We start from the raw sequence: 25,340 nt of genomic DNA, 5'->3' as shown, positions 1-25,340 counted from the left end.
TTAGTTACTACACAACTGGCATGATGGACACGAGCAGAGTGGTCACGATGGCTGATGGAGGTCCAGCAGCAAGGATGCCTGTTTACCAAGGCTCATCTACTGGGACTCCTCTGACAGGTGACTCTTGATCAAGGGCTCACCACTGGTCTTGCTGAAATAGTCTTAGAGCTCCACTGCAGTCTTAAGACTTTTCCTATGTAACTTCCTTCTTTCCCTCCCTTTCTTCTCCAAAAGTTAGACATACATCATAGTCTGACAGCTTTCCCAATCTCCGCCAGCTCCCTCCCCACTCTCCTTCATGGACATCCCAACCACCAATCTAGGTGCACATCTCATCTAGGACCCATACAAACACACCAGTTGATTTAACTTAGCACATTCACTATTAAAGCTCTAGTCCTCTGTTTTACAGTGTCAGAAATTCCATTTTAATAATTCAGCAGAGGTATCAAGGTTTTGTGGACTGTTCTTTCAAATTCATAAAGGATTAATTAAATAAGTAGAATAAAATAAATAAATAAAAAGAATCTCAAAATGAGAAAGAACTACCCATCAGACCAGACAGATATACAATGGAGCTGACAAAGTGTTCCCACCTCACAAACAGCAGCTACTCGAAAAGCAGACTAAGCACAGAAGCAGGTTGGTATACCTGGCTAGCCAAAAGGTGGAAACAACCTACATGTCTAGCCATTCAGGAGTGGAAAACAAAACATGGAATATCCATACAATGGGACATTATCCATAAAAACGAATGAGGTGTCTGGAAAAGGGAATGGCTACCCACTCCAATCTTCTTGCCTGGAGAATTCCATGGACAGAGGAGTCTGGAAGGCTACAGTCCATGGGATCACAAAGAGTTGGACGAAACTGAGTTAACATTTTCACTGATACAATATGGATGCACCTCAAAAATATTATACTAAGTGAAAGGCACCAAACACAAAAGGCCACATGTACAATTCCACTTACGTGAAATGTCCAGAATAGGTAAATCTACAGAAACTGAAAGCAGATTGGTAGTTGCCAGGGACAAGGAGGACGAGGGGATGGGGAGGAGCTGCTTAATGGGTATACAGGGTTTCATTTTGGGGTGATGAAAATATTTTGGAACTAGATAGGGTTGGTGGTTTTATAACACTGTCAATGTACCAAACTGCACTGAATGTTCCCTTTAAAATGGTTAATTTCAAGATAAATATCGTATACTAACGCATATATACGGAATCTAAAAAGATGGTACTGATGAATTTGCAAGGCAGACATGGAAAAACATAGAAAACAGACTTATGGACACAGCGAGAGGGGAGGAGAGGGTGAGATGTACAGAGAGTAACATGGAAACTTTCAATAATATATGTAAAATAGATAGCCAATGGGAATTTACCATTATGTCTCAGGGAACTCAAACAGGGGCTCTGTATCAACCTAGAGGGGTGGGATGGGGAGGGAGATGGGAGGCTCAAGAGGGAGGGGACATATGTACACCTATGGCTGATTCATGCTGATGTTTGACAGAAAACAGAATTCTGTAAAGCAATTATCCTTAAATTTAAAAATAAATATTTTTAAATGGTTAATTTCATGTGAATTTCTTCTCAATAAAATAAATGTTATAAAGAAAAATATGTAGACATATCAACCAAAACAAAAACAGCAGAATTGAAAAAAAGATGTCTACAGTTTCAAAAAACAGGGGGCACTCAGGCAAAAATAAGGAAGGAGCAGGCTGATGTTAAGAATCCTTATCATATTCATAGCAACCTGTCTGAACCTGGTTAAGCCACACTTCTCTGCTCAATGGTTATAGCTGCCAACTGGAAAGGTTCTTAGCATGTAGCACAAAGACTGGAATTCTAGAACTGTCTGGTATTTCCCCTTCCTGGCCATTTCATCATAAATTGGGGTCATGAATTCAGTGGCCATATTTATGAACCCAGATTTAGGTACATGCTCTGGTAAGTACCAAAAGTACCAAGTATATCCCCAGGGACAATGGATTCTGCTCAAAAATCCAGGACATTTAGCTGTTAAAAACTACAGCTCCTTGATGATTATTATACTCAAGGGATCGAAAGAATTCATTCTCAGAGACTTTACATGTAAATACAGTAAAAGAATAACTGAATTTCATTGTATTTGAAAAATACAGTTCATTTTTAATTCTACCATGCTGAATAGCTGAACAGGCTGCGGCATCAGTGATGCTTGCGCTCCCTGGGATTAGAGGATTCCCGGTCTCGGGAGTGCTGGGACCTTTTGTGCCGGTGGGATCTATCTCGGCTCCTACTTCTACTCCTGTGACTACGCCCCTCAGAGCGCCTGTCATGCTGCCCCTCAGAGCGCCCGTCATGCTGCCCCTCAGAGCGCCCGTCATGCCGTCTGGAATGTATGTCTGAGCTTCGACCCCTGTCTCTCTCCCTGTGCCTGTCTTCTCTCTCTTCCCTCCTGCTTGATGACTTGTGCTCGTGCTTGGACTTCTCCTTTCTTGGCTCCCTCTCTCGGTCCTCCGTTCCACCACGGCAGGTTGTCCTGACCTCAGGGGAACTGGGGTGGGACTTCCGCACCTCCCTGGACTCCGACTTCTGACCCTTCTCTGCCTTCTCTGAGTGCTTGCCACTGTGCTTTTTAGAGCCAGGGTCATCCTTTTCCTTTATCGTCTTGCTTCTGGGCAATGAAGAGGAGGCTGGCTGCTCTGCCTGTACTTCCTGGCCAGTCTTCTCTTTGTCTTTCTTTTTTTTCTTTTTTTCCTTTTTGTCTGGAGGAAAAGGGGGGCACAATCAGTAAGAAAAAGAAGATGGAAAAGATGGAGGATATACAAAAGGAAAGCATGCTTGGCAGCAGCGTGACACACAGTCTCTCCTTCTAGAAAAGTGCCCCCAAGAATCCAAGCTGGATGTCTGTCACCCTTAATATGTCAGGTTGCTGTATAAGGCAACTCCAGATCTTAATTCTCTCTCTCAAGACCCCACCTCCATACAGTCACATTGTTAGGTATCAGAGGGTTAGGACTTCAACATATGCATTTTGGTGGCCAGAATTTAGCCCACAGCCATTAGTCTTCTGCTGATACTTCTTTCCCAGTTAAAGTAAGGTTCCCCACACCTGCCCCCTTCACACTTGAGAACTGACTACCAACTCTCGGTGAAGGCTAAGAAGAGCAAACATTAAGCTTACCCAGAATCTTCTCATAGGCCTTAACCATTTACCTTTTTTGTGTTTTTTGGTGGGTTTGTCATCTTCAGAGCCCTCAGATGAACTTGGTGGAGGAGTATGAGTCCCACAGCCCCTCTCCTGCAGCTCTCTGGTCACCTCATCCATTTCTTCTGAGTCCTCAGGAAGTCGATAGTTAGATACATGGTCCACTCGGATAGTTCTTCCTTTGATCTAAGACAGACAGGCAATGCTAATTCTGTTTCTCAGAAAATCTCCAAAGCAGACCTGCTCCACTGATGTGTCACAGCACACACCCCTACACATTCGCTCAGCCCTGGGGCAGGCAGGTAGAGCCTGAGGCAGCTGGAGAGCCTGGGAGCCTCATCAGTTTATCCCAGAGTTCTATATAAATAGCTCCATGCTACGAGTGTGCCATGAAGTGAAAAGAGCCAGGAAGTACTGCCCCAAAGCATAAGCGGCATGGAAAACTGCAAAAGTTTAGATGCACAAACATGAATTACCTTCCATCTGTAACATTAATTTACAGTGAAACACACTGTGAAAAAGCCTGGAAGCTAAAGGGAATTCCTAAAATTCAGCTCAACACTACAGTTGCTTTCTCAACACAACTGGATGAGGCCAAAGCAGAACAATAGCTGGGAGAGGGTAAGGAATCTAGAAAGGACTACTTTCTTTTCTCTTAAGCCCTCACTCCTTGCTTCACCCCAACCATACTGGAACCACTGCCTCATGCTGATACTATCACTGCAAATCACAACTCTCCAGGTGAACAACAAAAAATTAAACCCTCACTTAAAAACATTCGAGCAGACACAGACTTATTCTATAGGCAATGCTATCAGAAATGTGAAATGTCTGGCTTTTACTGTTCCATTCAAGAGCAAGTTTTTACTCTTACCCCTAAGCCTGAGTACTTTCACCTATCCCATTCCACCATAAAAGGTGCAATAAAGTCACCTTTTATGGTGACTTCCTTTCACTGCTGGTGCAATCAGTGACAAATTCTCCAAGTCAAGAGTCACCCCTCCAACCTGTGACAATGCTCATTCAATGGCAGTGCTTTTCCTAAATGAGCACAGGGAGCATGTGGGGCACAGATAGCCCTGACTTGCCCCATCCCCTTTTCATGTCTCACTCTCATGTCATCACTCACCCTGTCTCACTTACAAGGGTGGAGGAGAGAGAAGAGAGGACGGAAACCTTCACAATGAGTTACTTTCATAGACTTTGTCATCAGATTTTAACTAGAGAATTTTCAGGGCCTAGTACTGCTAAGTCAATAGAGACATATGACAGACATACATGGCTAGGTCCTCAGCCACGAAATCATGATAGAACCCCAAATTCCCTGATACAGGACAGCATGAAACAGCAGTGTTTGCTAGTCTCTTTGCTCTCCAATACAGCTTCCCTGGTCACTCAAAGGTTAAAGCATCTGCCTCTACTGCGGGAGACCTGGATTCGATCCCTGGGTCGGGAAGATCCCCTGGAGAAGGAAATGGCAACCCACTCCAGTATTCTTGCCTGGAGAATCCCATGGACGGAGGAGCCTGGTAGGCTACAGTCCACAGGGTCGCAAAGAGTCAGACACGACTGAGCGAGTTCACCTTTCACAGCAGAAATGAGAGTGGAGTGTGAGGAAGAAAAGGTGAAAAACAGATGCCTGGTTGGGTGTGAGATGAAGGGGAGTGGGGGGTCATGGTACCTATGCTCCTGAGGACATAGCTTGCTAAGAGATGGGGAAAAGAGACGCATGTTGACAGGGTCATGAGCCAACAGAATTACTTCCTGGGGTCATTTCCCAGTCAGTATGTCCCCACGGCTCTGCAACCCAGCTGACCAATACTGCCCTTGAGCCTGTAGTCATCAGCTGGGAAATGAAACTGAAACCCTACACAATGGAAAAGTTCTGCTCAGTAAGCATACTCACCTTGATCCCATTAAAATTGTCAACAGCCAGAATTGTGCTCCTCTGGTCTTCATAGCAGAGGAAACAGAATCCTTTGGATTTCCCAGTCTTCTTGTCCCGTACCAGATTAATGTTAACAATCTCCCCGTATCTATTTAATTTATAAAAGAGTAAGACACTATTGATTTAAAATGTAAAAACTTTCAGATTGGATGATAAAACAAAATTCAAATAATATAATCTGTACAGGAGACACACTGAAAACAAGATGACAAAGAAAGGTTAAAAATTAAAAGTTAGAAAAAGATATATCAAGAACACCTAATTTAAAAAATGGGCGGTAGTATTAAGATCAAAGATGAATTCAAGGCCAACCAAAAAAAACATTTAAATGTGACTAAGAGGGCTCTTTTACACAGAAAAAGGTCCTAATACATAAGTCATGAAATTTTATACATAAATTAACACATCCAAAATTTTAATTAAAAATACAAAGAGCAACTAAGAGTGAAAGTTTTTAGAAATTTTAACACACCACTTTGAGTTCGTAACACATAAAATTGAGAAAAATAAGTCAGAAGAATTAATATAAAATTACATAACTACAAATAAATGTATATTTAATAATATAACAATTACATTGTTAAAAACATTAACATCAGACTAGTAGATATACAGATATATTCGATTGTACAAAAAGAGTTTCTTCTCAAGAATCCATGAAACACATATTAAAACTGACTATAGACTAGATCTCAAAGTAAACCTCAATCATCTCCAAAAACAGCACAGACCATGTTCTCCAATCATAATGTGAAACAGCTGGGAACAATAATTTCAAAACAAAAAATGCCCTAACTAGAACTTGAAACCTATTCTCCAGGCTAACTACTGGATGAAAGAGAAAGCGAAACAAAATAAAGAAATCATGGTAGACTATTTAGAAAACAACAAAAATGGGAATATATACCAAAACTTAGTGTCTGTGTGTGTTAGTTGCTCAGTCTTGTCTGACTCTTTGCGACCCCATGCACTACAGTCCACCAGGCTCCTCTGTCCATGGAATTCTCCAGGCAAGAATACTGGAGTGGGTTGCCATTTCCTTCTCCAGGGGATCTTCCTGAACCAGGGATCGAACCAAGGTCTCCTGCATTGCAGGCAGATGCTTTACCGTCCAAGCTACTAGGGAAGCCCACCAAAACTTACAGGATGTGGCTAAAACCACACTCAGGAAAATCTGTGACATTAAAGAATTTTATTGTTAAAAAGGAAAGGGGAATTCCCTGGCAGTCACAGTGGTCAGGATCCAGGTTCAAACCCTGGTCAGGGAACTAAGATCCCACAAGCCACGGGGGAGCGGGGGAGAGTAAATCTAAGGAAGGTAGGTGAAAGTTAATAAAGACATAATTTAATGAAAAAGAAAACAGAAAAAAATTCTACCTTACTCATTATATAAAAATTAATTCCAGAAAAGTTAAAGCTTCATAAATTTAAAACTACAGTCATAAAAATACAATAGTAACTGATGGAAATGTTATAACATGATCACATACATATACCTCAGCCCAAAATCTAGCATCTTAAAAGAAAACACTAGAAATGATTCAACTATGGTATTCAGCTATTTAACACTATTTAATATTGTAGGTATTGGCCCATGCAATTAGACAGGAGAAAACAGACATAAAAAAAGAGTAAATATATGTGTATGTATAACTGATTCATTTTGCTACACAGCAGAAACTAATACAACACTGTAAATCAACTATACTCTCATTTTAAAAATTAATTAAAAAATGAAAAAGTAAAGCTATCTCTGTATGAAGATTATATATGATGATATATATAGAAAACCCAAGAGAAGCAATGATAAGCAATGATAAAAACAAACAATATAACAAATATGTAGGATAACAGGATATAAAGACAACAAAAATAAACCACCCTCTTACAAACAATAATCATAAGATATAAGGAAAGAGGAGCCCCATTTGTAATAGCAACAATAACAAAATAAAATACTTAGAAATAAATTTAACAACAAGCAATGCACAAGGTCTACGCAAAGAAAACTCTTAAAAAACTACTGAAAGACACAAACACAGTTTTCAATAAATATAAATACACCTCTTTTTCTTGCATAAGATGACTCAACATTATAAAGATACCAAATCACCTCCCCAGTTAATACTTCTGTATAAGGGTGACACTCCAATTTGCTGGGGGAAAATGTGGAGTTTTAAATAAATGCTGTTGGGACAACTAGATAGCCATTTGAAAAAATATGAAATTGGGTCCATATCTCACACTACACATCAGAATAACTCTAAATGGATCAGAGATTTCAATGCATAAAATTGAAACCATACAAGTATTAGAAGAGAACGTGGATGGGTGGGGAGAAATACTTTCTAATTATGACTCAAATCCAGAAGCAATAAAAGACTGATAAATTTGACCACTGCTGCTGCTGCTGCTAAGTTGCTTCAGTCGTGTCTGACTCTGTGCGACCCCATAGACGGCAGCCCACCAGGCTCCGCCACCCCTGGGATTCTCCAGGCAAGAACACTGGAGTGGGTTGCCATTTCCTTTTCCAATGCATGAAAGTGAAAAGTGAAAGTGAAGTCGCTCAGTCATGTCTGACTCTCAGTGACCCCATGGACTGCAGCCTACCAGGCTCCTTCATCCATGGGATTTTCCAGGCAGGAGTACTGGAGTGGGGTGCCACTGCCTTCTCCAGCAATTAGAGGACAGACTATACAGGGACAGCATGAGGGAGTTTGGGGGATGATGGAATTGTCCTTCATCCTAATTGTGAGGGTGATGACACAAATTTATTCAAGTATTTAACAAAATATCTCATAGGACTGTACATCCCCTAAAAAGTCAATGTTACCATAAGATCATTTAAACATATGAATAAATGAATGCATAAAAATTTAAAAATAATAATTTTGCAAAGAAAAAAAATCACAATAAACAAAGTCAAACGACAAACTAGGAGAAAACGTCTGCAATTTACATCACAGATTAAGGCTAGAAAGCCATTTTTTTCCTTTTTGCTATAAAGGACATTATCAGGACAACTGGAAGTCAAATAAAGTTTATAGATTAGATAACAGTGTAACAGTGTTGATTTCCTGAATTTGATCACTATCCTGAAGTTAAATGTCCCAGTATTTTGGGAAATACACACTGAAGAATTTAGGGGTAAATGTGCATCATGTCTGCAACTGATCCCCAAATGGTTCAGAAAAAAAAAATAATATGCATACAGGTGGAGAGAAATAATAAAGCAAATGTGATAAAATACTAACATCTGGGGACTCTGAGTAAAGGGGATATAGGTATTCTTCATTCTATTTCATAACTTTCCTGTTTTAACCCAGAAATTATTTCAAGTATTTCAAAATAAAAAGTAAAAGAAAAAAGAATATAGAAGCTGGCTTGACAGGATAACTACAGACCACAACTGGGACAGTTTGAGCATCAAGAAATAATAATAATGGCAATGTAGTATAACACATCAAATTAAAAAAATAAGTCCACAGCAAAACAATACATGATAAAGTGTTAAAAACAATAAGTTAATATCCTTAATACATGAAGGGCTCTGGTAAAATCAGTAAGAAAATGAGGAACACACTAACAGGGAAAAAACAGGCAAATGATCTTAATAGATAATTTACAAAGAAAAAGAATAAGGACCTATAAATCTATGAAGAGATGTTCAACCTCCCTGATGATGAAATAAAGGCAAAGTAAAATAATAATGAGAAGTCATATGGTAATATTTTCTTAAAATAACCATTACTGATTAGGATTCAGGAAAATGAGCATTTCAGTCAGAGTGAAAACTGATACAACCTTTTCAGAGAGTAATTTGACAATGTTTATAAATTAATTTCATGAAAGAAATCATCAGGGAGGCATACAAAGACGTATATATCACAATGCACACTGCAGTATAATTCATAACAGCAAAATATTGGAAATAATGTCCAACATTGAAAAGAAGACAATAAATACACAAAGATGTTAACATTTTTTTCCTTAAAGTACATTCTTATTTTATTCTTCGTACTTTTTTTTTCCCAAATGTTCTACAACAACTATACATTACTCTGATAATTAGAAAACAAAGTATTTTTTTGAAAGCCACTGTTATCAGTGACACAGGCAATCTTCATGGAGAGCAATGTGTGGAGCCAAAACAGAGAACTGAAATAAACACACACACTAGCGATCATCACTCAATACAAATAAGACAAAAACAGCTCCCAGGTGGAAGACTGGACTAGGCAGAGCTACCACAAAGGGGTGGAAGTTATAGGCTGTACCTACTGTGAACTTCCCAATACCCAAGAGTTGGAAAGAGCAGCCTCAGGCCCTGCCAGGGCCCTCTGCCATGGCCTTTTTCTTGCCCAGTTTCTTTCCCACGGCCTTCTGTCCTATATATGGCCCAACCAATCAGCCAGGGACCTCTGCCCACTGGATGGTCCAACCATTCCCTGCCATGGCAATGCCTCTGCCAGGGTGTGCTAGCCACTGTCTGTTTGCCCAAGCTCTTTTATCATGGTTCTCTGCCTGAGGACTCCACAGTCCAGGGGTCATGGCTGTCTGCTGCTCTGAGCTGCCAAGGCCTTCTGCCACCTATGGACTAACTACTCTGTGTAGCTTTGGGATTGTACCCAACCCTTCTCCCACCAGCTGCCACAACTAGTGTGAGCTGCCAAGACTCTCCCCTACCTAGTGCTGCTGCTATCATCCCATAGCAGAATGAAGAATATAAGATTCTCCTATTCATGCTTATCCCTCATCCCCATAGCAGAATAAAGAATATAAGATTCTCCTATTCATGCTTATCCCTCATCAGCCTGTAATTCTCAGTCTCCAGTTAAAGAGACTGGCTCTGCTCACTAACCTTACACTCAACTAGAAACAAACAACAACAACGAAAAAAACTATTGCCTAAACCTTTTGATTTTTCCCAGTTCCTCTGTGCTTTGCCCTAATCCTACAGTGCCACACAGGTGTGGGCCCAGAATGGCCCCATGATCATAAGTTACCCTTAGTTTATAAGAGCCCAAGGAGATGGGCCAACAGAGCACCTTCCTAGGAGTTCCAGTCTGTTCCAGTGTAGGCTTCAGTGAAAAGACAATAAAAATAGACCAGAATCTCCAAGACAGGCTCCTATATCAACCAACTTCTTGGATTTGGCACATTGGAGAGTTCCAGAACCACGTCCTGGGACTGATCTAGACCAGAACAGAAGCTTCAGGCCTCCCCATGCAGGGAGGCCAGTCAGTCTAGAGTTAAAATAAATGGGCTTTTGTGATGCCATAAAATGCATTATGAAAGCAAACTACTCTGATGACCCAGAAGGTAAGAAATAAAAAAGTGACTTACTAAAAAGAAGAAAAAAAAGGTGACTTACTGTGAGAACACACAAATGATGTCCCCTTCAGTCAGTTCATAAGGAAGTCCCCCTCAAAGAGAAAAACACATTTCAGTTCAGCAAACACTTACCAAGTGTCCACTATGTACCACGCATGCACTAGGCCAGGCACTGGTATGCAAATCAGAATAAGCAACAGGGCCTTCCCTCAAAGAACCTAGTCTAATGTAATGACAGACACACACAGAAAATGCAGCAGTAATACAGAAAAAGGAGTGATTAACTTTGAGTGGAAAAGCTGGGATCACCCCTAACCAAACTAACCCCCCCTCACACCCAAAATCTTCTGGACAAAGCAGATAGTTTCCAGCACAAAACTTGGCTTCCAAAAACATATCTTGAACTCATGTGCTCTCTATCTGCAAATTCACAGCTAAGGTCCAAAATCAGTCTAAATATGCAAATATTAACCCCACCTCACAAAGACTAAGGATTATAAAGTCAATTGTTAAGCATTTCATAGGAAATAAATTTCCTTGCAAATGTTTCCTTCCTCATCAACAGAATGGGGATATTACAGTTCTAACTTCACAGAATTGTTATAATAGTTAAATAAATGGAAATAAAATGTTTAACACAATGTCTGGTGCAATAACCTCTTTGAATAAATTGTCAAATTACCGCATATGACACAAAGTGAATATAGGGATGGTGATACAGCCACGGATAGAAGGCAGGAGATAACTAGATGAGGAAAATAAACTCTGAGGGAAGGAGAATGAGGAGGGGAGGGAGTTGGCAGTAGTATGAGATAGGGGCTAAGACCATGAGTTCTAGAGTGCCATAGTTCTGGCTGTTCCACTTCCTAAGCTATGTGACCTGAAGTCATTAACTTCTCTGCACCTATTTCTTTAGTTGTGTAAATGGGGAGGGACAGGGGGATGATAGTAATGGTCTCTGAGAAACCAAGTGGCACGATTCTCAGCACAGTGAATGGCCGGCAGTACCTATTATGGGCACTGACTTGGCAGAGAGAGCAAACTAGAAATGGGGAGAAGACAAGGAAAACGTATTTACAGAGACAGCGGAAGGGAATAAACGTGGGTGGTGAATGTCGGGAGGAATGAAAGCCGGGAACGCTGAAATGTTAGGAAGCAGGGCAGGAGAGGAGGAGCCCTACGAGAGGAAAACGTGGGCCTCACCCAGGAAGATCCAAGCGCTGTCCTTGTACTCGTTGTGCCAAGACACCTTCTCCGCCACCCCCAGTTGGACCTCACGCTCATTCAGCTCATTAATCAGCTTCACTTTAGTTAAAGGGCTAAACCGGAAGGAAAAGCGGACATGTAAGCGCGCCCCGGCCTGAGGTAAAACAGAACAAAACCGAGAGACTAATTTTTTAGACTCCTCGCCTCTCCCGCCCATCAGCCCCGCAGATGCTCTACCACCTCAGCCCCGGTGGGCTGCCCCGGGCACCAATTCCCCCGACCTGTCTCAGAGGACAGTTGAGGCCTTACTTCATCTCCGCGGGTGCGGGCTCAGAACCTAGGAAGCAACTTCCCGGAGGAGCCGCAAGAGGCATGCGCGGTCCCGGCGCCTCGCGCCCATTGGTTGCCGCGGGGCGTGCGCCGCGCCGGAAGAGCGCTGGCGCGCCGGGGGCGTGGCGCCTGAGCACTAGAGCTGGAAGCGGCTTTCCTTGTTCGGCGGAACTCGCTCTTTAATCAGAGTGTTTCTCTGGTCCATTCGTACGTTCCCTCGAAAAATTGGGCAAGGGTGCGAGCCTGGTCTGTTCCAGGACTCTTAGCTCCTGGACGACACCTGGCACCTAACTACAAATGTTTGCTGAATTAAGACTGAAAAAGTGCCTGATACGGCGACTTAAGTCGTAGCCTTCGCTCTCAAATTCAGCCTCCATCCTTCACTCCCAGTCAGTAACTCACACGCGCACCCCCAACAAAGCATCCTTGTTCAAGAGTGACGGCAGAAAAGTAAAGAAGATATCTGAGAGGGTGAATCTTTTTTTTTTTCTCCTAAATCCCAATGCATAGGCAACTGACAGGTATACCGCCGTAGGCTGAATTGCATACCCAGATATGTGTGAAAAGCTGCTACCCCTTTTCCACAGTCTCCTACGGGAGGTAGAAATTCGTATTGTTAAATTAATAGCTAACAGTTGAGCAGACAATACTACATTGTGTGCTAATCAATTTTTATGCATTGGCTTTCTATCCTCATAACAGCCCTGTGATGTCTGTGATACAATCATTCTCTCCATTTTATAGAAGAAACTGAGGTTCAAAGGAGTTAAATATTAATGATTTGAAAGGTACTGTGTCTACCCATCAGGTCTGGTTGATTTATGAATCCATACTGAGCATCTATATATGTTCTGTACAGCAAGTCTGTAGACAGAATTGTAAGGTTGGGTTCTTTGCCTTCAAAGAGCTGATAATATCATTGAGCATACAGGATATATCTGCTTTATAGATTTCACTCCAGAAATAATCAGGAACCTATAGAAGAGGTGGTGACATATAATGTATAAATAAACCATATTGAGTATTTAAATCCATCTTGCGCATGTTCACATCAGTATCTGGTCTTAGACCATGCATGGTCTAAAAGTGAAATTCCAGAGCTATGTAGTTCTCTGTGTAGGCCTAGCTCAGAACCCCTGAATCTAGGCACTTCGTAAAAGTACTTTGATGATGACAGTGATGATGACAACTGTACCCTCAATGGTTCACCATGTACCCAATGTCTTGCTAAGAAGCAGAATAGAATCTGCTCATAAATGACAGTTTCTCTTCATTCATTCTGTGTCTCTTCCCTTCCTCGACTCCAACCCAGCTATTCATTAACTTGGTAGAATTACATTGGCAATGAAAACTAAACAGTGACAGATTGCATAGGGGTTTTATCTGCTCCTAGAAACCTTAGGTTGCCTAGTTGTAGGGTTGAAGCAGTCACTGCAAAGTGGTAAACTAGCTTGCAGCATTATCTGGCTGAATTCTTCCAGCAACTATGAAATGAGAGAATTGGAGCAATACCTAGGCCTTGGTCATCAGAGTTCAAAAGGAAGCTGAAGCAAAAGAGAAGAGTAAGACCAACCAAATAATAGACACCTGGGATGGCAAACTCTGGTCCTCCTCTCAGACATTAAATTCAGAGGGTCCTCTGGATTCTCATCCCCTTTCCACTCAGACTTATAGAAATCTCTAGACATCATCTTACCTACCAATTCCTACCAATTGGAAGTACATCCATGGAGATGTCCCAGGCAAACTGGGAAGGTTTTCAGCTCTCCCAGCTTCTACTCCTTTCTTCACCAATAACATTCATTTAGCACCCATTGTATGCACAGCTCATTTCTAGGTTCAGTGGGTAATGCTAAGGAAATTGACAGCAGTCCCCACGTTCAAGGAAAGGCTCAACAATATGGCTAGTCAAATTCATCTCTCTACTTCTGACTACCACACTACATCCGCAAACACTTTCCCTCCTGACTTCTCTGTTTCAGGGAATGTTATCACCATTTTCCTGGTTGCCCATGTTCAAAAACAGGGATGTCATGCTTGTATTCCCTATTCCTATTTACCCAAAGATATCTATCCAATCACCAATTCCTAATAATTACGCCACTTCAGTGTCTGTCAAACACATCCTGTCTACTGTCAGTGATGTTCTGAGTCATCATCACATGCCTCCTAGCTCTTTCAGTACTCTTATAACTGCCCCAGCGCCTATTCTTCAGTCTTTTCTCCAGCTGCTCCCCCCGCCCCATGAAGCCTCAGTTTCAGCCAGGCTCCACTTCTGTCTGTTATCTCAAGGGCCCCTTTCATTATCCAACCTAGATACCTCTTCTGAGAGATCCATATATCTCTGGGCCCTTCAACCTCTCTCTGACTGAAACCTGCCCGAGCTCCAAACTCCAATCAAGGCATTTCTCGTTCAGGAAACTTCCTGACCTTACCAGCCTGCAGTGATGGCCCCCGCTTCTGAACTCTGCAGTTCTTCACAGCTCTTTTATGTTCTCCCCCTGGAAAGACTGTGAGGTCCTAGAAGGTAAAGACTGCATCTTTAAGCTCTCAGTACCTCAAACCTCAAACACATAGCAAGTACACAATACAATTATTGGTTAATGAAACTGAAAATACAGCTATGGTTACCTTTATGGAAACAGATGAGGGTAAAGGGAAAGAGGCTTTTATTTTCCCTTTGTCCCTTTCTACACCATTATCATTTTCTTAACTTTATCCAGGTCTCTTTTCTTTATCACATTTTTATTGCCATGTTACCTTGGCAGAAAGAGCATGACCTTAATTTTCTTGCTTTTGTCTTTTATTCACCCATTCAACAGATATTTATTGAGCAACTATTATATGCTAGACACTGGTATAAGTGCTGGAGATATAACAGCAATCAAGGGAAGTGGAATTCCTGTCCTTATGGAGTTTACACTCTTATTGAGGAGAAGGAAAATTACATGAAAATACATCCAATCTTGATAAATACTATGAAGGAAAAATAAAGCAGCATTGGTGACAGAGAGCGGGAGAGTGTTGCTATTTTATAAACGGTGTCAGCCAAAGAAGCCCCTTCCCCAGTAAAGTGACATGAAGGCAGAGATCTACAAGAAGATGAGGAGCAACACTTAGAGATATCTGGGAGAAGAGTGTTGTAGGCAGCAGGAACAGTACATGCAAAGGTCCCGAGACAGGAGTGTGTTTTAGAAACAACAAGCATGCCAGACTGGCTGGAGAGAAGCAGGCAAGGGGATGACAGAGTTGTGTTTATTTAACAAAATCTGATTTAGTACCCACCACATACTAGACACTTTTCTAGGTACTTTACACATATTAATTCATTTACTTCTCACAGTAACCCTATGAAGGAGATACTATTGTCCCCATTTTACTGATGAGGAAACTGAGGCACAGAGAAGTTAAGTCACTTGCCCTAGGTCACATAACTGATAAATGGGAGAACCAGGATAGTGTGGCTCCAAAGTCTGTATCTTTAGCCTCTATGCACAGGATAAATGAGGGTCAGGGGAGCAGATCAGGCATGAAAATATTGGGTTTTACTCAACATTTGGATTTTACTCAATGTGAGGTGAGAAGCCACCAAAGGATATTAGTCTGACTTACATTTTAGCAGGATCACCTTGGCCGCAGACTGGAGGTGGCCAAGGGTGGGGAAGTCAGGGGTGGGGAGGGTGTGTGGAAATGCCTAGGACAGAAGCAGGAAGACAAGTTGTGAAGCTCCACAATAATTCAGGCAAGAGAGGATGGTGGTTTGCCTCAGGGTGATAGCAAAGGAGGTGATATTCCACGCTGGTATCTTTTTACGCTAAAAAAAAAGAACACGTCTAACACCAACATAAAGTCATATCCTGTGTTTGTTAGTGTTCAGGTGCTGGTCTAGATGCTGGGGATACTACAGTGAACAAAACTACATGATTCCAGCTCACAGTGTTGCCAGACAGTTACATATGTGAATAAATATACAAAAGGATGAGTGTTGCAGTGAAGACATGAGTGAAATGCTATTGGAACTAGATAAGGCATCAATTCATTCTGACTGCTTGGGGTCAGAAGAAGCTGGGGTTGGAAAGCAGATTGTTGTGTACTACAGAAAGGCAGGTAATAGTTGAACTGGACCTTGAAGGTAGTCACCTTGTAGATGGAAGATAGGGAATGGGCAAGAGCATCTCAAGCAGAGGAACCAGCAGAAGAACTACCAAAGGCAAAAGATCTGCATTTTTACACAGTTGTCAGGTCATACCAATGTTCCTGATCTGTTTCACCCTTTGGTGCACAAGAGACTAGAAGACAAGGCTTCCCTAGTGGCTCAAACAGTGAAGAATCTGACTGTAATGCAGGAGACCCGGGTTAGATCCTTGAGTAGGGAATATTCCCTTGAGTAGGAAATGGCAACCCACTCCAGTATTCTTGCCTGGAGAATGCCATGGACAGAGGAGGCTGGCAGGCTACAGTCCATGGAGTCAAAAAGAGTTGGACACAATTAGCTGCTTTTGGAGAAGGCAATGGCACCATGCTCCAGTTCTCTTGCCTGGAAAATCCCATTGGCAGAGGAGCCTGGTGGGCTGCAGTCCATGGGGTCGCTAGGAGTTGGACACGACTGAGCGACTTCACTTTCACTTTTCAGTTTCATGCATTGGAGAGGGAAATGGCAACCCACTCCAGTGTTCTTGCCTGGAGAATCCCAGCGACGGGGGAGCCTGGTGGGCTGCCCTCTATGGGGTCACACAGAGTCAGACACGACTGAAGTGACTTAGCAGCAGCAGCTGCTTTATTTTTCCTCCATGTGCTGTGCTTAGTTGCTCAGTCTTGTCTGACTCTTTGCAACCCCATGGACTGGAGCCCACTAGGCTCCTCTGCCCATGGGGATTCTCCAGGAAAGACTACTGGAGTGGGCTGCCATGCCCTCCTCCAGGAGATATTCCCAATCCAGGGATCGAACTCAGGTCTCCCACATTGTGATCAAACCTGGGTGTCCCACATTTCAGGCAGATTCTTTACCATCTGAGCCACCAGGGAAGCCCTTTTCCTTCATTGTATTTATCAACATTGGATGGATATTCATGTCATTTTCCTTCTCCTCAATAAGAATGTAAACTCAACGAAAGCCTTTCCATGGACTTCCCTGGTGGTCCAGCGGTTACGAATTCTCCTGCTAATGCAGGAGTCATAGGTTCAATCCTTGCTCCAGGAAGATCCCACATGCAGCAGGGCAATTAAGGCCATGTGTCACAACTACTGAAGCCCACATGCCCTAGAGCCTATGTTCCACAACAAGAGAAGCCACTGCAATGAGAAGCCTGCACACCGCAATGAAGAGTAGCCCCTTGCTCATCCCAACTAGAGAAAGCCCTCATGGAGCAACAAAGACCCATTGCAGCCATAAATAAAAGTCTTTTAAAAAGCCTTTTCATATCCATCATAATCTCGTTTTCATCATCCCCACAACACTGAGATGTAGGTATTATCTTCCCCATGTCACACATGAGGAAGCCAAAGCTAAGTCAGAGAAGTGAAGTCATTTGTCCACACAAAAGCACAGGAATTTATGTAGGGGTAGCCCCCAAGTGTCCTGAATTCAGAGCCTGTGCTTTTGCCATTGGACAGTGGTTCCCACCCCTGGCTGCATATTAGAATCACTTGTGGATCTTTTAAAATTCCAGATGCAGAAGTCACATCTCAGACTAAGGACATAAGAATCCCTTGGTGTGTGACCCAAATGTCAGTACTTTGGGAATCAACAAGTGTTTCCACTGCACAGTTAAGGTTAAGAACCATTTCCCCGGAGCATTTCACTAGAGGAGCATAAGCATAAGCACCACCTGGGAGCTTGTTAGAAATGCAGATTCTTGGGAACGCCTCAGAACTAATGAATCTGAAACTCTGGCAGTGAGCCTCAAGAATCTGGGTGTTAATCAGCCCTCTGGGGGACTCTGATGCACTCTCGAATTTTAGCATGGCGTTGAAACGGCCATCTTGACTCCACACGTAGAGTCAAGGCGCTGGGGAGACAAAAGCATGCCATAGGTCCAGGTATAAAGTTAGACCAAGTGCTAAGCGACTGAAGCCAGCCTCCTAATGGATGTACCAAAGAATAAGAACTGTTCAGGTTAGCAACCAGAATACCACCCCACAGGCTTTCTGATCCTTGTAAGAGAGACATCTGCCAAAGGCCCTCTCAGACTGTCAAAACATCCTGGAGTATATTTGCTTCCAACTCTGCACCCTGCTCTCCACGCTTTCACTTAAAACACTAACCTTTCCCATTTGTGCTCTGACCCGAATTGAGTAAATAAGCTTCTAATCACTCTTCTCCCCACCCCTCTCTTCTTGGTATCCAAGATGAGAGTAGCATGCAAAAGGTTAGTTCTAATGTACCTGAGCAAATGGATATACAATCTAAAATAAGAATGAGCTACACAGCCACTCTCCCTGGCCCCATCTCACCTGCCTCAGCAACACTGCTGTCCTTTGGTCTAACTCTATCTCTGGAAAATGGAAAATTCCACAACCAAATATTAGAGCAGACACTTTCCAGAGTACAGCTCACCTCGCCTTCTCCTGTCCCAGAGATAACTCAAGTCAATAGGATCAAGAAAAACAAGGCTAATATGATCCTGCAATCCCACTTCTGGGCATATATCTGGAGAAAACTATAATTCAAAAAGATACATGGACCCCAATGTTCATTGCAGCACTTTTACAATAGCCAAGACATGGAAACAACCTAAATGCCCATCAGCAGATGAATGGATAAAGAAGATGTGGCATATATAGACAATGGAATATTATTCAGCCATAAAAAGGAATGAAACTGTGCCATTTGCAGCAACATAGATGGGCCTAAAGATTATCATACCAAGTGAAGGAAGTCAGAGAGACACACAAACATCATATGATATCCCTTATATGTGGAATCTAAAATATGACACAAATGAACCTATCTACGAAACAGAAACAGACTCACAGACACAGAAAACATACTTGTGGTTGCTAATGGCGGCGGGGGGCGGGGCGGGAGGGATTGGGAGTTTGGGATTAGTAGATGGATAAACAACAAGGTCCTACTGTGTAGCACAGGGAACTATATTCAATATCCTATGATAAACCATAATGGAAAAGAACATGAAAAAGAATGTGTGTGTGTGTATATATATATATATATATCTGAATCAATTTGCTGTACAGTAGAAATTAACATGACATTGTAAATCAGCTATACTTCAATAAAATAAAATTCTTAAAAAAGAAAGGCAAGGTCACAGGATCAAGAAAGTACAAGGCAGGCACCTTCCTGGCAGTCTGGTGGTTAGGACTCTACACTTCCACTGAAGAGGGCACAGGTTCAATCCCTAGTCAGGTCCCACATGCCTAGTCAGGTCCCACATGCCTAGTCAGATCCCACATGCCTAGTCAGATCCCACGTGCCTAGTCAGGTCTCACATGCCTAGTCAGGTCCCACATGCTGCTTGGCACAGCCAAAAAGAAGAAAGTAAAAGGCTGGCAGCCACAACTCTTGACCAGAGACAGGGTCCAACATAAGGCAGAAATTTTCTCAATGAGTATACCCAACAGACAGCAGCTTTCAATAGGGAGCGGGCTCTCTTCTAAACTGAATGACAGCTAGTAACAATTCTCTTTTGCTTCTCTGGCCTTTCTGAATCCTCAACTAATCAAGCTTTGAGGGATGAGAAATAGGGGACCAGCACACCCTATTTGAAAGAATTATAATCTGAGGTGTTAGGAAATGAAAGATAAGAAACTGCCAACATGTGTATAACTCTCCTGAAAGTATGCTGGACCCTAAAATAGCTTGCCTGCCCCACTTTCCACTTCAATGGATTATGGTCATCTTGTGTGATTAAAAGCAGTCATAGTAACTGAGAATTCGTTATCCAGAAAATGCTTAATTCAGCTGAGATTAGTTGTCAAGCTAGTATTTGAGGCTTAGGAAGAAAACAAGTGGACATTTAAGATCACGTTATGGAGGAAAAAATGTGTGATTAGAGTCAATTATATCTTCTGCGAGATAGGAGACCTGGTCTCTCCAAACAAAGCCCTTGAAACATTAGTGAAGCGAGAGAGCCTGGCGAGACAACAGGAGGCAGGTACTTGGGAGTTGTCTAGTAACTTGGTTGTTGGAGGAGGGACTAGCTCAGGGCCGAGGGATACATCTGCACTGGGGTTGCTGCCTTCAGATCACTGGAGAGGCAAGAGGCTGAGGACTGAAAACCAAAGGAGTGATTCTCCATGACCAGCAGGATCCCAAAGACGGCCAGCCACCAGCCTGGACTGCCAGCTCTGAACACACAGCTCTGTATCACCCAGCCCGTGAGAATTTGAGCTGGAGGGCCAGTATCCCCCGGTAAGTGGAAATCCTGCCACTTCAAGACATGGAATCATCTGTCTCATTTGGAGTGATCCTTGCTGTCCTGGCCTCCCTCATTATTGCTGCTAACGCCCTCGTGGCCATGGCGGTACTGTTGTTGATCCTCAAGAATGATAGCGTCAGTCTCTGTTTCACCTTGAATCTGGCTGTGGCTGATGCCTTGCTTGGCCTGGCCATCTCTGGCCTAGTCACAGACCAGCTCTCCAGCCCGGCTCGGCCCACAGAGAAGACACTGTGCAGCCTTCGGATGGCATTTGTCACTTCTTCTGCAGCCGCCTCTGTCCTCACGGTCATGCTGATTGCCTTTGACAGGTACCTTGCCATCAAGCAGCCCCTCCGCTATTTCCAAATCATGAATGGGTTCATGGTCTGGGCCTGCCTTGCTGGGCTGTGGTTTGTGTCTAACCTCATTGGCTTCCTTCCCCTCGGGATCCACGGATTCCAGCAGACCACCTACAAGGGGTCCTGCAGCTTCTTCGCTGTGTTTCACCCGCGCTTCGTGCTGACCCTCTCCTGCGTCGGCTTCTTTCCAGCCCTACTGCTCTTTGTCTTTTTCTACTGTGACATACTCAAGATTGCCTCCACGCACAGCCAGCAGATCCGCAACACGGAGCATGCGGGAGCCATAGTCAGGGCTCACCGGCCCCCACGGACCCCCAATGACTTCAAAGCTGTGCGCACGGTGGCCATTCTCATTGGCAGCTTCACTCTGTCTTGGTCCCCGTTCCTTATCACGAGCATTGTGCAGGTGGCCTGCCAGGAGTGCCACCTCTACCTGGTGCTGGAACAGTACCTGTGGCTGCTTGGTGTGGGCAACTCCCTGCTCAACCCACTCATCTATGCCTATTGGCAGAAGGAGGTGCGGCAACAGTTCTCCCAGATGGCCCTGGCTATGAAGAAGGGACTCACCACATGCCTTCTTCTTCTCTCGCCCAGGGATGGCGGTCCAGAGGGGCGCAGGGAAAGTGTGCGTTACATCACCACCATGTCCCACTCAGAGCTTGAAGGCTAAGATGGTAAAGGCAGACCAGTTTCAAAGTGCCTCTCCCTCGCTTCGCAGAGCCCCAGCTAGATCAGATGGAGCTATAGGAGAAAAAGAACACTTGCTTCTGGCAACTGACCACCCCCTGTACCCCTGCACCCTCTCACCCTTTATAATCAGCTTCCCCATTTGCAAATCTCCATTCCTCCCTGCCCTTCTTTTGCAATGAGTCTGTTTCTCCTATACAGCTATACTTACTTAAAGCAACAAGTGTACTACTGGAAAGATGCTTAAACTCAAATCTTATTTTTGAATGCACTAAAACAGCATTATCTAATAGAAATATATTGCAAGCCACCTATGTTATTTTAAATGTTCTTGTAGTCGTGTTAAAAAGGTAAAAATAGAAACAGACAAAATTAATGTTTCATTTACTTCAATATACCTAAAACTATTATTTCAACATGTAATCAATATAAAACATTATACTTTTTTTCATGCTAAATCTTTGAATTCTGCTGTGTATCTTACCTTTACAGAACATCTCAATTCAAACTAGCCATGTTCCAAATGCTGAAGAGCTACACATGGACAGTGGCTATCAGATTAGACAGCACAGTATTAGAAAAATGAGGTTCTGTTCTTTGTAACTGTTTACTATAGTGATTGCTTTGATAAAATGAGGAGTCCTGCTCTCCCTGATATAATCAGACATTTTATGTAGTGAGGTTGTATAAATGTAGGAACCTGAAATAGATACTAAAGCTGGTCTTTTCCCATGCTTCATGATGTTCAAAGGAGTGTTTCTTTGACAAATAGCCAGTCTTGTGATTATTTCTGCTGTTAACCTCCTCCCCACCCAGCCCACCACCTTCTTAACTCTATGGTGCCCCTTCCCCTCAGTTGGCCTCTTATGTCACTTGTAGCTTCTTGCTGATGACAATGCTGAACCACAGATTCCAAGACACTTAAAGGGAAGAAAGGGGCAGGTACCAAAACACGGCACTGCCAAGCTCTCCACACTGGGCCCACTTTGTTCCTCAAAGCTTGACCTTCTGCCATTTACTCCCAAATTTGCATTTCCCTAAGAAATTCAGTTGCATAAGAGGATGTCTCCAAAATGGCCCAGGAGACTAGCCTCATCCTGCTCTTGTGGGTACAGAAAATGACAGTTGGCAACTGGGAATTATGCTCAGGCTCCCTCTGGGCAACCCTGGCAGCAGAAACTATAAGAGCATAGTGGGGAAGAAATCTAGGAGCCATGTTCAGCCATCTTGAGTTTCCTATAACCCTTTATCCAACCTCCTAGTCTCTACAACACATTCCTCAGAAATTTGCCGCCTAAGGCCCTAAACTAGATTATTTCCCTAGAAAGCTGCCAAGTGGACAACAAAAATGGGAAAGGAAGAAACCAAAACAGTACAGATTGATTTGTCTGGGACTTGGTGCCAAACAACCTTGGAAGGTTAACCCCTCAATCTCTCTAAAAATGATGGCTTGGGGATACATCTGAGCCTAACGTGTAATGCCTAACTCTAAGAGGCCTCTGACGATTTTCATTCCAATCTTGAACTATGATGCTCAGAACCTGGATGGAATTGGTCTCTCAGAAGGATGCTTCGCACTTGGGTTTTCATTCCCCTTCAGTCTTAGATTAACCCCCAGCTTGCTCTCCTCAGTTGTTTTGAAGTTAACGGTCATCCCTTTTCATGTCCATGTTCTTGAAAGTTCCCTTCTCCCTTTCTTCTCTTACCTTCAGACCAAATGGCACATTTTTCTCTGATCTCTTCTAATACACATCAAGCCTCCTCTGGTAGATCATTTTGCAAGTTGTTCTGCTTGCTACTCTGACCTAGAGGAGGGCCGTGCTTGCCTTTGCCATAGTAACCTTTATGTTCCTACAACTGAAGAACTTTCTGGCTCTCGAGTGGATGATGGAGTCCAATATGCCTTGAAAGGCTGAGCACCCAGCAAGTACCAGTTATGCCAGCTTGGACTGGGTTATGAGTTACTGGGAATGAGGTAAAACACAAAGAGTAACTGGGTTTGAGGACAAAATTGAAAACAGGCTCAAATCAATGGTCTCCTTATTAGTGGTTCAAAGCTTAATTTTCTGGCCTTGCTGCAAAGGCCTGATCTTGCCAAGGTAACACAAGCAAAGTGGAATGGAATTTAGTTACAGGAGAAAGGCAGGAGCTGAGCAGAGGCCAGCTGATTGTTGTGCTATGAGGTTCAGCCTAAAAAATTCCTGCTATTCCTGGGAGTCAGTGTGTCCAATGGGAAAACTGCAGGTTTTGAAATCCAGATGACCAGTATTCAAATTATGATTCAGTCGTTTAAGTTCTCAAAGCCACAGCTTTCTCATTTGTAACATTGGGGGTAATTATACCTACCTTCTTTGGTTATTAGTGAGGATTAACTCAGACACTGTATGTGAAAATGCCTAGTAAACCATAGCACATTGTTAGTTCTCAGAAAATATCCTCTTCCTCTTCCTTAAAAATCCTGAGGAATAAAATATCCTGCTGATCGATTCAAGGGAATCAGTCACATTTGCAGGCATTGTGACCTCTAGGACAAGGACTATCAGGCCCCAAACCATGAATTCCTCAATACCTGAATAAAGGTTTTGAAAAATGAGTGATGAGAGGTGACTCAGGCTGGAAAAGACAGACATAAATCTAATACCTTAGCAGGATCAAGACAGAGGAGATATAAACAGGGTACTATTACCATATACTTGGGTTTAAGAGTAACCGCAATCAAGAACCCTGTGTTTGATAAGCCACCAAGAGCAGAGATACAGAAAGCTCTGTACTAGTCTAATGGCTTTCTTTGATGCAGGTTCCTGTACAGATAAGGGAATGCACTGGCGTGGAAATATTTAGATTTCATTCACGCATCCAATGTTGTCTCCCGATGCACTTGCAGAGAAGCCAGATCCTGTTCAGCAATTTGATCAAAATAGCCAAAAGATATTAATACCTTGAAGGACAGAATGTAGACCAATTGGGCTCATCAATCATTTCCATGAACAGCTTACTATGAATCTGTTTAAAAAAATACTGTGACATGGCTAAGTTTTATACTAATTCCTTGTGTAGCTAATGTTATGCATAGCACCCCTCTGTTTCAGACAACAACCCTCAAGAACAGAACACACAGCCCTCTGGACACGGGCATTTTGAGTCATCTCACAAATGTTAGAGGCAGGTTTCCATGATCCATCACCACTCCCCTGCTTGTCCACATGACCAAACAGCCATCTCTGAGAGCTGGCTAGCTAGACTTGGCCTTGGGATACTGTCGCCCTGTATGATGAAGTGTTTGCAGGTTCACATGGGAAATGAACTTGTGACTTTGATTTCACCTGCACTTGCTCAGTCACCGGCCAAAGTGAACAGAGACCAGTGAAAACAACAGGCTCGAGAGATACTTCGAGGATGCACAGAACGAGAAGAAAGATGATGCTGACAGCTGGGCAACAAGAACAGCAACCGGCCCCACACCTTAGCTGCCATCAGCCACTCATTTTGTGATTCCTTCAGTACCTTCTATGTCATCCTTCAAACTGCTGACTGGTCTGAAATCCTTCTCCTTTTAATTAATAAATCTTCATTTGTTATTTCTTGTAATCATATAAACTCAATGATGGTACCTTTAAGTGTCAACTGCCATTTATTCATTCATCTGTCTACACACCCCATGAATGTTTATTGAGAGCTAGGTGCTAAAACTACCCCAGATTTCCTGGATTTCTTTTAGAGATATATTCATGCATACATGATGGTCATTACTCTTTTCTGATTATAATTTTTATTCATTTTAGAAGTTTTTAAAAATATAGAAAATTATAAAGGTACCTATAATTATACCATCCAGAGATACTCACTGTTACTTTCCTTTATCTGTTTTCTTCACTTAATATTATATTGTGCTATTTT

General features: G+C 42.8%; 2 protein-coding genes across 2 annotated transcripts; one reads left to right on the top strand and one right to left on the bottom strand.

The window, feature by feature from the left end:
- Positions 1-2,133: 2,133 nt before the first annotated feature.
- On the bottom strand, positions 2,134-12,079 carry RBMX2 (RNA binding motif protein X-linked 2). Its single transcript, XM_070292098.1, has 6 exons — positions 11,999-12,079; positions 11,687-11,802; positions 10,524-10,575; positions 5,108-5,237; positions 3,210-3,387; positions 2,134-2,758 (listed from the first exon to the last, which is right to left on the bottom strand). The coding sequence occupies exons 1-6, from the start codon at positions 12,061-12,063 to the stop codon at positions 2,199-2,201; spliced, it is 1,101 nt and encodes a 366-aa protein (XP_070148199.1). The 5' UTR covers positions 12,064-12,079; the 3' UTR covers positions 2,134-2,198.
- Positions 12,080-20,418: 8,339 nt separating this feature from the next.
- On the top strand, positions 20,419-21,426 carry GPR119 (G protein-coupled receptor 119). Its single transcript, XM_070292108.1, has one exon. The coding sequence runs from the start codon at positions 20,419-20,421 to the stop codon at positions 21,424-21,426; it is 1,008 nt and encodes a 335-aa protein (XP_070148209.1).
- Positions 21,427-25,340: the final 3,914 nt, after the last annotated feature.

Source organism: Ovis canadensis, chromosome X (genome assembly GCF_042477335.2).
Source record: "Ovis canadensis isolate MfBH-ARS-UI-01 breed Bighorn chromosome X, ARS-UI_OviCan_v2, whole genome shotgun sequence".
In the NCBI taxonomy this organism is placed as follows: Eukaryota; Metazoa; Chordata; class Mammalia; order Artiodactyla; family Bovidae; genus Ovis; species Ovis canadensis.
The sequence above is the reverse complement of the archived record's forward strand: the minus strand, read 5'-3'. Positions and strand labels throughout refer to the sequence as shown.